Raw genomic sequence first — 13,543 nt, forward strand, 5'->3', positions numbered from 1 at the left:
AAATGGTTGTTGCCAAACTACTTACCATATCAGGATGTAATCTAATCATTTCAATTGACCAAAACGTACGAAAAATTAATATCGAATCGGATAATTAAATAATAAAACATGTCGTGTGTGTTATTTTATGTAAAAAAAAAATACATGTAATAAACTATAGAACGATGCACGTCGCAATACAAAAAAAGACGACAAATTTTGCCGATTTCGACGTTACCAAAAATGACACCAACAACGTACGCTACATCTAAACTATGTAAAATACCTATGATAAATTCATATTAAATGTTTGTCAAATTTGTCCATTATATGAGGCGCACATCATCAGTATGCATAAAACATTGTGCAAAACGTATATTTGTTCAATACTTTTTTAAATTACAGATTACACAAAGTAGGAACCCCCGAAGTATAACGACAAACGGATGGAGTGGTGAGGTTACTAGACCTGCTTTCACAGTTAACGTTGGTGACATAGGTAACGTAATATCTATGAAAAAAATAACAGACGCAGTAAAATTTGTTCTTTTTACTTATAATTTTCTACATTTCATTCAGGAAATAACACATGGCACGCAATTTTAATTTCCAATACAGTTTTTCGAACGCCACAAAGTTATCAGTATTTAGCCAATCGGAAAACAGAATTTAGTTCAGGTGACTTGCCTTTCCATGCATGGAAAAGCGTCTTTAAGGTCAAAGGGTAACAAGCGAAACCATACCGACTGCGTCGGAAAAATATAACCGAATCCATTATAGCAGTTTATTACAGCATAATTTCAACAAAAGGCTTTATACTGGTACATAGTTGATTTTTTCCATGGTGGCACACTTGTACCTTTATTCACAGGACATTTTCAAATATTTTCTTGCTATTGTAATACATTATCGATACCTAAATCATAAAAAAATACGATATCAAAATTCAAACTCTGAAGAAGTCAGAGTAAAACATCCACTTATTTCCCAGCTGTGACTACACATGAATATGGTATTATGTCTTCTATATTGTAATGGAACAATCAACCTTAAGGTTTAACAATACAACAAAGATAATAACACCTCACGCATATATACCTAACAATACTCAAATACTTCCTCAACTCAAAATATGAATCAATCAGATTGCTTGAAATCAAAGATCTGAGAACCTTTCTGTGTAAGAATCAGACAATGAGTGGTACATCATAATTCTCAATTTGGTCTTTTCTGTCTCAAATAAATTCAACACATCTAGAAAACAAGCCAAAAGCTACTTAACTTTATCCTAAAGCATCTGTGATGTAGATATTTTTTACTGTTAATATAAGGAAAAAGTTTGGGAAAATTTTCCCACCATTTTTCCATAGTGCATTTCAACTAAATTTGACCTATCAATATCTACAAAAGGCCAACTATTCAAGCACAATGATGGTTATTTCTGGAGATTATCATGTATAAATACTTGGTTAATGCATAAAATCTCTATTTTTCTCCTTCATGTGCCACTCCTCTTACACATTTTGCCTGATTCTTAGACAGAGAAGTACTTAAGGAGAATATCTCAAGAACTTGCAGGAGGAGATCCAAGAAAGGGGTTACAGGCTATTATTTGCCAATTTTGCTCATATTTTGCATGAAATCAACACAATTTTTCAACTGGGGAGGGGGGGCAAATCCCTGGATGCATCACTGTACTTGAGCAAATTCTCAATTTGTGATTTTTCAAGAAAAATAGGCTGGGTAAATTCATGATAGGTTTTTTTTAAAAAAAAAAAATTATAATGCTGTCATTAATATTAATATATTGAAGATGTCTAAAAGACAATGAGTGTGAGCTTAAATTTCTGAAATGTTTATACATACTTGAAGAATTAAGATAATATATATTTTTTTTCAATTTCCAAATTTACAGTACTATTAAAACATAGCATTAACATAGTCAGGGTGAAACTAGAGTGAGCGTGTGTATTGCACACTGAGCTTCTCAAGTTACATCATTAAAAGGAAGATGCAAACATGAATCAGTTAATCCAAATTAAGTTGCAGGAGTATTGACAACTTACAAAAAAATTAATGAAATACTGTAACAATATTAAAAAAAATACTTAAAACCCAAAAGGGTGAATGACTTCTTTTTATGGATCAACAGTATTTTATGGTTTTTTCATGGTTTCAGTTATTTTAACGAGTTTTGAATTGAAACCTCAATATTTTTTTATAAGCATAAATTGCTAATAATGAAAAGACCTGATGTAACTTGTAATCTATCTTAAATAAAGAATTTCAAACCATTTTATCCCAGTATCTTTGGTGAAAAAAGGAGCAGGTATGGTTGAACCAACAGATGCACAGACGTATAACTTAATCCAAAAAATTTAAATGTAACATGAATGGATATGTTGAGTATATCAAAGAGACAACACCACCACCACCGGGATGAAAAATGTCAGCTCAAGGCCATCCATACCTTCTTGGGCTGTTTTAATTCAGTTACAATGCTGCTACCATTTTTTTCAAATAATAAACATTTCCAGGTTAACAATTTACATAAAGAAAAAAATGTGTTTTACAAATTTACAAGTATTTTACAAGATTTGACAAGATTTTAAATTCACTACATTGGAAAAGAACACAAATAAGATAACATACTGTGGAAGTACTAATATTGGTGGGGTACCAATTTTCGTGGTTTTCGTGGGTAGGCCAAACCATGAAATTTGGTTCCCAACGAAAAGGAGAATCCCACTGATGTGTATACTGAAAACCTCAAAACCACGAATTAAAGAATCCACGAACTTGTATTTCTTCCCTAAACCACGAAAATTGGTGTCTAGGAATTTAAGTAATACAATCCTTTTAAAATGTCTACTTACAAGTTATAACAAATACTGAAAAAATATTTCAATAATAAGCATGTCTAATGCTTCATATTTTTTTGCTGGTGCCAGTTGTTCAAATTTTCAGAACATTTCATTTGGTAAACTGGCCTGGCTTTCATAATAAAATCTCAAAACTTAAATTTTTCCTATAATCTTCAATTTAAAGTAAACTGATTGTGGTAAAAATTTGAGGGTTGGTAGTTCAGGACCAGTCTTACCAAGTAGACTTTTCAAGGTAAATATATATTTTGCTACAAACGTAAAACTTACAAAACTTCCGATATATTTGATCAACTGGGCCTTACATAACACATCAATTATAGCTCAGCTACATTAAACAATAAATTATAACTATGATCTAACTTTTAAAACATCTTGTTCTAACTTACAGTGAAATCTGTTGAAACTGAATAAACTGGATACCTGTCTAAACTAACTCTGTCCAAGGACTCTTCAGTATCTAAACATATTCTGAACCAGTAAAAACCAATCACATGTATAAACGAAACAAAACATTCAGACTTACAAAGGTTCCTTATAGACAGTTTTCAATGTTAATGATTTTTAATGTCAGGTTTTTTGACAGTACACTATTAAAACATCTAAGAAACAACTATTTTTTTTAACTTAGTTTCACTAACAAAAAAAAAAAAAAACAACTCAAAAATAAAATTCATATAATCATATCTACATACCCTAAAACTGTAACAAATAGACACTGGGATAGTAATTGGACATGCATGTAATATACTTCCCTACGATAGGGTTTGGGGTAAGTGTATGTTGAGTGTACACATCGACTACCTAAATTAACATGAAAGGGTCTATTCCATTCTGTAAACCAACTCGTATAACTATCAAGAAAAAACTTGAAAATAAACAGAAATGAATAGGTACCTTCATAATAGAAAACATCTTTCTGAAATTGTAATTCATGAAGTTAAAAAACCAATGTGATTTAATTGACATCCTAAACTGCCAAAATAAATGACTTCTAAAATAAATTGTTTTACAATCTTTTGCTTCAAAATGTCTCTATTGCAATGTAACTTACCAATTCAAAGTAAACAGGTAGCAAGTTTTTCTCTTTTTATGATAATGATCTATTTTACCCATAACTCGCCATATTCAGAATTTAAAGTAATCTTTCTTTAATTTTAATTTTATTTAAATTTTTCTACATTTTAAGTTAATGTAATGTTCATTGACATGTTGGTAATATTATTTTCATTTTACTAGTAACATTTTCACTTAATTTATTTTTGGACAGATTTTATTCATTGAGGTTTTTCATTTGATTACTTTCAATGTTTATCTGCTTAATAATTTTTATCTCGGCAATTGTGCTCAAAATTTTGATAGATGCTATTCATTTTTATATATTGATATATTGTGAATGTATTTCATATGTATTTAACAATTACAATAATTGTATAATTAGATAATGTGCCATACAAATGTTACGTAATTATATCAATAATAATGAAGTAGAAGTCTAAAAGATGAACAAGGTATTATTTGAATTTGGAATTTTTAAGAGAATAAATATCAAAAAAATATTTATAAAACTTACCCCTACTAAGGAGGTTAGTCATGTCGTCATGAATGAGGGAGTCAGTAAGTTATCCTCACCTTTTGTTAGTTCAACTAACCTTACCCAGTAGCCATGCTGGCATGACTAACCCCCTTAGTAAGGGTTAGTGTTACAAATGTTTTCTGAATTTAAAATAGACCTTGTTTTTACAATTTTAAGAAAAGTTTAAAAGATTTATCTAACAATATTTGGTGTTTTCCATCATGTCATATGGCATTTAGGTTTTAAGTGTCAGTCTCTGTAAGAATCAGGCAGTGGGTGAAACATCATTACATGGTATTACAAAACCCACCATTTTGAAAGTTTAATTAGACTTTTTGCACCTTCAGAATCAAGGGAAAAAACAAGGTTTTCCATATCATGTTGGTAAATTGAGTTATAGTTTCATTGAAATGGACTGAAAATGAAGATTTCAAGGGCAAATAACTCTCAAAAACTGAGCAAATCCAGCAATGCAAAGATCAAATAATAGCCTTTTCAAATAGAGATCAGTGGGGATTTGACATGCATGTTTCTAAATTTTTCCCATTTTGCTGCCTGATTCTTACAAATACTCACACATAAATGATAACAGGGTATTACAAAAACTTTCCAAGTACATGTAGTACCTATTACCAGTTCAAAAATAAAGCTTACATAATTTTGAAGAATAAAATACAGAAAAAGGAGATCTTTTATCAAGTTTAAAATGACAAACCTGTCTTTCATTATTATGCATATTCAGGTCAGATTGGTTTCTTTCAAGCATCATAACATACCTGAAGTCTCAATGATAGACAAGTACAAAAAAATAAGTATGATCTATCTTGAAAGAAATACATTTGATGAAGACCATCCTCATTGCAGCATGGTTTGCTTTTAACCAATACACAACCATTAAAATAAGTACCAGTATATAGAAAGGCAGGTATAAACAAATTACCTGTTAAACAAAACAAAAATATCAGGCTACAGTCTTTAATTTTACTTAATATACAACAAAATAGTTATTACATCAAAAACACTTGGTTAAAGTTTGTTTTCAGCCCATTGTTTGTTTTTGTTTTTTTTTTCAGTGAGTAGTACAATTACCAGCAAACCAAGAATTGTTTAAGCATGGCCTGAAATTGCCATCCTTACTGAGAGAAGACTATTTATGAATATAGCCATAGGACAGATGCAATAAATGAAGTAGTAGATCTCCACTCCGTCTAGCAGAATTACCTTCTGGTTCCTATATAGCTTTTATCAATGTTAGATCATTATAGATCTTTATTACCAATCTGCGATAGCTATGGGATTAAAATGATAGAAATTATATCAAAAAATTAGTTGATTTGTTATCAACTGCTCATAACAATAATTTGTGGTCATATCTCAATTGTTTTTACTGGCAGTAATATACACACAATGAGAATTCTCCCTTCACCAAAATGTACATTGAAATTATTGGTAAAAAATATACTATTTTTTTTTTCAATGTTTGGAAAACCACTATTTTAGTCTATCATAAATATTATTTCAGAAATATATTTGTAAGAGCAAAAATATTACTTCTAGACTATTCCTTTACAGCAAAAGCTTAAAATCATCTGGAAAATTATGCATCATAAAAGTTCAATATTGAAATACTTCTAAATAAATCATTAATAATTACGCATCTACATACAAATGGTTTTACTTATGAAAAAAAATATCTTTAGAATCTAAAGTTTATATAATGATGAATAAAATGAAAATATGTACAATCTGTATCAACCAAAAAGTACTGTGAGTAGGTTCACAAAATGAATACCCAACTATCACTGTGAATCATTTAGACTTAATTATCTCCTTTTAAAAACAACCAAACAATAATGATTTTGCTTCATTTGATGTAAAACTTGTTCATGAACTTCTATGATAATCCACTGCTTTGGTTTAGGATTAGTTGCACTTACAACAGTTTTATAGTAAGTTAGATTATCTCCTTTGTCAGCCTTCCGGCAAACCTTACAAATTTTCGCTAGTTTAAGAAAGATTACTGTAATAATATAACTTGATTCAATGCATACATAGACCCAATCCATCAGACTCAATCAACCATATTTCACTGAGAAGTATGATTTATGTTGCTATATACAGGATACTGTAAATGACTAATAAATTTTCATTCAATGTGTCACAAAACGAGAAGTTCGTGTGAACAGAACTCATCTGAATGAATTTGTGCAAACTAAGAGCTCTATATGAAAGTTTTCAAACTTGATCAAAAAATTATTTCAAAACAAGTTGAAATTCATGTAAAAACAGCAAAGTTTTACCATGTATTCTAATTTGGAATTTCTTTGGATTTAAGAAAAAAAAGTTTTGAAATACCAACTCCTACGTAAGGGGTTACTTATGCCATGAAGACTAAGGGGGTTAATAGTTTTCCCTTTCTTTCTGTTGTCTCTCTAACCTAACCACTTATAGCAATGCTGGCAGGACTAACCCCTTTAGTACAAATTATTTTTTGCTAATTTTCTAGATACAAAAATAATTCCAAAATAAAATAGTACCCTGTTAGAGTCATTTATATAAAACATAGCACAATTTAACTTATTGAAACCAGCAAAGTCTGGCTATAGATCAATTTATTCACATGGCAAGGTCTAAAATATTGACAAAGTTATAAGAGAAAGAATTCAATGGAAATTAAACATGGCATTCTATTTTTAGACTTAGAAAAACCTTTAATGAAGTAGATCATAAAATTCTTTGAAGGAAGTTAACAATTTATGGCTGCCATAAAAAAGCTTTTATTTTTTTTACAAAACAGAAATTGGAAGTACTTTTACTTAACAGACATCAATTATGGTATTCCTCAAGGATCAATACTAGAGCCATTTTTAGTTGTTCTATATTTAAATGACCTTCCAATTTATCATAAAAACTGTAATTGTTATTTCATGCTGATGACAAAACTATTCATTGTTTGGGTAAGAGTATCTAAAGATGTACAGCCAAAAGTTCAGGAAGACCTAAAGGAAATACAAAATTGGTATGGTAGAAATAAAATGTTAATAAAATGAAGTGAAACCAATTGTATAAAAAAATCTATTGTAAGAGCATAATATAAGTCCGAAACGATTCCTTAACAATTGTTTCATTAAGTCCAAAAGAGTTTTCACTATATATTAGTCAGTACTAATGCTTACATGATACATGGATTCAAAATATTTTAAAACCACCCTTTTAAACCTGATGTTAATGTTATATACAATGGTAAGCATAATAATAATACAGCAGTTAAACAATTTATAATTTGAAAAGAGCTTAAAATCACACAACAAAATATATACATATACATGTATAGTGGTATTCTGGTTCTGTTACAACAAATAGCACTTTTTTCATAGACAGATATGAAATAATAATCAAACAATCCAAGTTTGCAAAACCATTAAACTTGGTATTCAGGAAAACTGTAAACCATGAAACTTGGTATTCAGAAATACTATACATCATGAAACTTGGTATTCAGGATTACTGTACACCATGAAACTTGGTATTCAGGAATACTGTACACAATGAAATTTTCGCTATTTTTGTACAAATAAATACAATTGCCTGAAAGTAGATTTATAGCAGTAACCGCGGAAAAAAAAGATAATGTGATCATTTCCCGGTTTACAGTAAACCTTGTCTTTTTGGTAATTTGATTACATTGCTCCAAATGCAAAAAAACGCTCCTTGGGGCACCACAAACCCCAGAGTGGATCAATATGTTCATTATCAAAGCCTACCTGAGACATCGGTTTTGAATACAGGCAGCAAATTTATAGAAACCAGCCATTTAAAAATTTGCACATGACAAGCACCTTCTTATTCCCTGTAATACAAATGGATATGCTGGTACAATGTACACGTACTAAATTCCCTTACATGCTAAAGTGTCTCAATTGTTATTGATAACACTGGGTAGAATATCCATAAGTCCAGGATCTATATCCGTGCTATAATCCAGCTGAATAAAACTGGCAAGTTCATTATCATCTTCAGGGATAGAGTTAAAATCTATCATCATACTACAAAAACAAAAATAACATTCATTAACACCATTCAACAACGAAAATAACACTCATTAACACCATTCAACAACAAAAATAACACTCATTAACACCATTCAACAACAAAAATAATAAGTAAAAGACAAAAATGGCAGGGTTGCCTTAAAGTTAAACTGGAAGTAGAAGTGTGACAGACCTGAAATTGCATCCCACAATACCCCATACTGATGATGCATGCTAAAATATCATAGTTACTGAGAAAAAATTTTAAAGAATATTTTTCCCACACGCCCGTCAACATTCTATATGCTGATTTGCACGACGGCAATCCAGCCAATAACACTCATTTAGACCATTCAAAACCTAAGATAATTTCATGAAAACTAACGGGAAGGGGGAATTTTTCATATTTTTGTTATCCTCCCTCCATAAAAAGTAAAGGGCTTTTTGTCCATAAACATTCAAAAAGATAGGGAGGTGATTTTTTTTCATATTCATTTTATTGAAAGGACATGAAGAGATTACACACTAAATCTTCTTTCATCCAAGACAAACCAAAATGTGGGCAAAAAACTTTGGATGCACATGAAAGCATTCTGGCAAATAAAAGTAAGAAATCTGACAAAAATTTTATACTGACAACAACCTAAGTTCCGTCAAACAGACATTTTGGATCTGACAAAATTAAAAATATGATGCAATGTACAACTTGTCATGTGAAAGCTGAAAACTAAACATTTAATCATCCTGCAGAGTTAGAAGCTGTGAAAAATTATGAAGAAATGGATTTCATCGTAAATTTTGATTCAATTTAAAACTGATTGATTGTCATGTAGTATCAAAGGACAAAAACATTTAATCACTTAGGTTGACCCTTCTGTACTCTAGTCAAACACTCTGGATCTCTGGAGGCAACTGGGTACAGAAAGGAATATCTCCCCAATCAGAAACATTGTTCTTAGAACATGGAAGCAACATGGTACAAAAAAGAATATCTCTCCAATCAGAAACATTGTTCTTAGAACATGGAAGCAACATGGTACAAAAAAGAATATCTCTCCAATCAGAAACATTGTTCTTAGCACATGGAAGCAACATGGTACAGAAAGGAACATTTCTCCAATCAAAAGCTTTGTTCTGACTTCAAACAAACCTGATGTCACACACAAATGCTGTGTGCTTAGTAGAGAAGTGGTGACTTTTACAAGTCTTTGGTATGACTGGACAAAAGAATCGAATGGTATGATAAAAAACAATAATAACATGTATTATAAATAAGGTAATAAAACAACAATGATAATATGTATTAGAAATAAGGTAATACAGAAGGACACAAATGAGAGTTTGAGAATGAGAACTAAATAATTATTTCTAATTTGCCATAAACAATTAATGCTACAGAATAGTTCTATACAAATCCACATTTACACCTTCTCTATAAAATTCACTACTACATCCTGATACAATGCTGATTCCACTTGTTAATTGAATATTCTAGTTAATTGCATAGGAACTTAAAAATCAAAACAATTTTCTTTCTTGTCCATGTAAAAAATTCTCTCCTTCCCATAACATAAGACCAAAAAATCAGAAAATTCGTATTAATTGTATAAATATTTTTTTTCAAAATTTACTAAAAAATGTACTGGTACCTAAATATGTAAAACAACAGTACATCCTTCATGAAATCACTCAGTACATTTTTAAGTTTGTTTTCACAACAGTGTTTTCTGTTTCCTTTGAGTACACAGTATAGTATATTCCACCCAAACACAAAAAAAGAGGTATTTTCACTAAAATAGATCATTTCCATAAATTGCATAATTTTTCCTCACAAATAACCTACACAATTAGCAGGAATGCACTGTATAAAATTATAGAATCATCATTATAAAATAGTGCTTTATAAATGTTCACATCTGCAACTTTGAAACAAATGTATTGTAACTACATGTGTATCATTTGTAAGCATTATTTTCTACTAATAGTATAACCTAAATAGTAACAGTGTTGTAGTCAAAATATTTTACATTTTTAATTATAATTTTTCTCATTACAGAATGAGATTTTTTCACAATTGTAACAAGATTCATTATCACATTTAGTTCTTTTTAAATTCTATGATAAACATACCCCTTAACTTACTCAAGGGAAATTAGGACAACAACAGACAGTTACACAACTGTAAGATTATATATCATGATCATTTCTTACAATGTGACAAGCAGAATCCACGATAATTAGATGTTCTATTTTTAGAATTAGTAAATGGGAGTTTTAATCTTATTTACGGAAATCTTGTAACTGAAGAAAATTCGAATTAACTGATACTACCAAGTATGTTATGTAGCTGATTAAATGTAAACTTGTTTAGAATAAGGTTTCTGAGTGAAGGATGAAGGAACTTAAGTTCAATAAAACCTCTCTGAACCAAACCCAGAAAAACTCAATTACTTGTCTAAACAAACAATTTTAAAGTCCTTTTTTGTCAATTTAAGGAAGTAGACCTATGGTAAGGGACATAACTCTTGAAATCAGTGAAATGTTTGTATCATATTCAATTTCACAAAAGCCTTTCAAGCTTTCATTTTAAACAGAATAAAATCAATCCAAGTTACTTTGATGCTTACATGAGATTGATGTCAAATGCTGAATACAAATGTTCCAATGATTTGTAAGAGTTGTGTCCCTTACCCTAGGTCTACCTCCTTAAATGTATTTAGAATCTGGGTAGACCAAACAAATATTGAACTCCAAAAGGGGGTTTTGCTTTGGCAGATGTCTCTGTAGAATTGGTACAATCAGAAAAGATTTTCCCCACTGGCTACACAACATGAAGTACAATTCATAGTGAAGAAATAAGTTATGGATTTGTACATTGTGTATTTGCATATTGTCTATTTATAAAACACCAATGCCATTTTTGGTGGACCATAGGTCCCTAAAGGTATTCAACAGCCTAGCAAGTCAGAATTGTCAGACCATGAATTACATAATATATCCTTAATCAAAATCAGCAGTATAACAAATTAAAATCCTGAAACACTGGGGCTTCATTCCTTTAATTGCACATGATATATCCTTTCAAGGATTGATTTAATTTCTTATTTCGATAATTTTCCTATGATTTTGATTCTAATGCTGCTGATAAGAAGTTATTCCTTGAAACATGATAACAGCATATCAAAATATGGAATATTACTATGACTTGTATTTTTGTATATATGAACACACTGTTTTACCATACTTACTTGTTGTTTGTACTGGAGACATTAGCACCACCTGGTGTTGGAATTGAGGAGTGACTACTATAGACACTAGCTGGGGATTCAGGGCTGTGAAATGCTTGTGGTGTCTGAGGATTATCCATACTCATTGGGGCACCAGTACTATAACATTAAAAAATTGATATTACAAAAAAATTATTTTATAATGGACTGGCAATAAACCAACAATCCATGCAAAGATTCAGATTCTGTTAGGCTATAATTTTTAGTTTATAAAATTCAAGCAGAAAATAAAAAAGAATCTTTGTTAAGCATCAGTTTTGTCTAGCATATACATGTGTACCTACAAAAAACTTTTATGACAGACAACCAGAATTACTAAAAATCTGAAATCACTCAGTTATTAGTCATCAATGTTGTTTTTTTGTTTTGGGAAGAAAAAAAGATACATGCGTAGCTAAATATCAGCAAGTTCCAGGTAAGCTGTAATTTTGGGGAATTCTAAATAATTTTGCCATTGGACACATACCGTATTCAAAGACTCTCCCATGAGATGTTTTGTTAATTATAAACTTTATATTTTCTGTGTAAGATTCAAAAATTTATATTATTCTTTATATGACCCAAGGTGTAAAAAAAGACCAAATAAATGGGGTATATATACTGACACTTTATCAAAACTTTTCTTTATTAAGGAGCCCCATGCAGGTCTAGGTGTCAAAAGAATAGGCCTGCAGCAATGCTAAGCTTGTCGTAAAAGGTGACTAAATAGTGCTCAGAAACCTAGCTGGGGGCTAGGCGCTCTGCCCACAGAGCAACTGGGATGTGTGCCCCAGGTGGTTGAATGGGGTACACCTGGCGTGTTACATGCTGGGGTTGTCAGGCTATAATACGGTAAATCTGGCCGCAAACCCTAGTGGTGCACCGTGTTGGGAAAGATGCCACATTCCTCGCACGTTAAAGAACCCTGCTGTGGTATTCAATAGGAGCAGGAACCTTTGCGCTCTGCCACAGGAGGCTAAATTGCCCGACCCTACCCATCCCTCCCTTTTATCTTGTGGCAATCAAAATTTGTCGAGCCTGTTAACCTTGTGTCCCATCCCATTTTTCATCATCATTTCATGTTCATCGCCTGAATATAGCTGAAATATTGCTGCTCGGGTGTAAAACCTAGTCAATCAATCAATCAATCTTTATTAAGGATGTAATAGGAATCAGTGTGTTCTAGGATTCCACTTTCCTGTCACCTGTGGCAAGTGCAATTTTGACCTGGGGAAGTTGTATGTTATGTTTTACTTTCCCTTTGAGAAAACTCAAATTATTTAAGGGTTTGTTAAGTTTGGAAAGCAGACTTTATCTGTGGGAAAGTTAATCTTTATTTGGAGTTTTCCCTTGGGAAACCTATAATTTTCAAAATCCTAGAACACTGAATGATCTCAAAATATTGATCAAATAAATTTGTATCATTATTTTAAAATAAATATGATGTACCATAATAAACTTTTACTTTTAAGGTTAGTATTCTTTTAGCTTTCCAAAGGAACAATTAAGTATTTTATACATAACTTGCTGCCTACCAAAAATTAAAAACATACACCTAAATTTAGCTAAATTCAGTACCTGCCACTTGGTAGGGCCACTATAAGCCACTCATCAAAACAAAGAAATTATTAACTGTCGTCCCCAATCACCCTTTTTTCTATAAAAAAATAGCATGCAGCTCCTTCTTTTTTTTTCTAAAAATTCTTTTGATAATAATGAGAAACAAAAAAAATACAAATTTTACTGGTTTTATTAATTTAAAACAAGAGAAATCATAGGTTAACATGAGTAAAAAATGCAACAATAACA

The 13,543-nt window shown here is 30.9% G+C and overlaps 1 protein-coding gene across 9 annotated transcripts in view; it reads right to left on the reverse strand.

The window, feature by feature from the left end:
* Positions 1–749: 749 nt before the first annotated feature.
* Positions 750–13,543, reverse strand: part of LOC148611566 (signal transducer and activator of transcription 5B-like) — a 79,358-nt gene continuing 66,564 nt past the window's right edge. For all 9 annotated transcript variants that reach the window (XM_088592231.1, XM_088592235.1, XM_088592228.1 and 6 more), the window contains 2 exons: positions 11,717–11,854; positions 750–8,483 (listed from right to left, as the gene is read on the reverse strand). In XM_088592231.1, coding sequence (XP_088448357.1) covers positions 8,354–8,483; positions 11,717–11,854 — 268 coding nt within the window. In that variant the 3' untranslated portion in view covers positions 750–8,353. The remainder of the gene's footprint in view (positions 8,484–11,716; positions 11,855–13,543) is intronic.

Source organism: Perna viridis, chromosome 7, assembly GCF_037379345.1.
Source record: "Perna viridis isolate PV_CMFRI_1.1 ecotype Kerala chromosome 7, ASM3737934v1, whole genome shotgun sequence".
Taxonomy (NCBI): domain Eukaryota; kingdom Metazoa; phylum Mollusca; class Bivalvia; order Mytilida; family Mytilidae; genus Perna; species Perna viridis.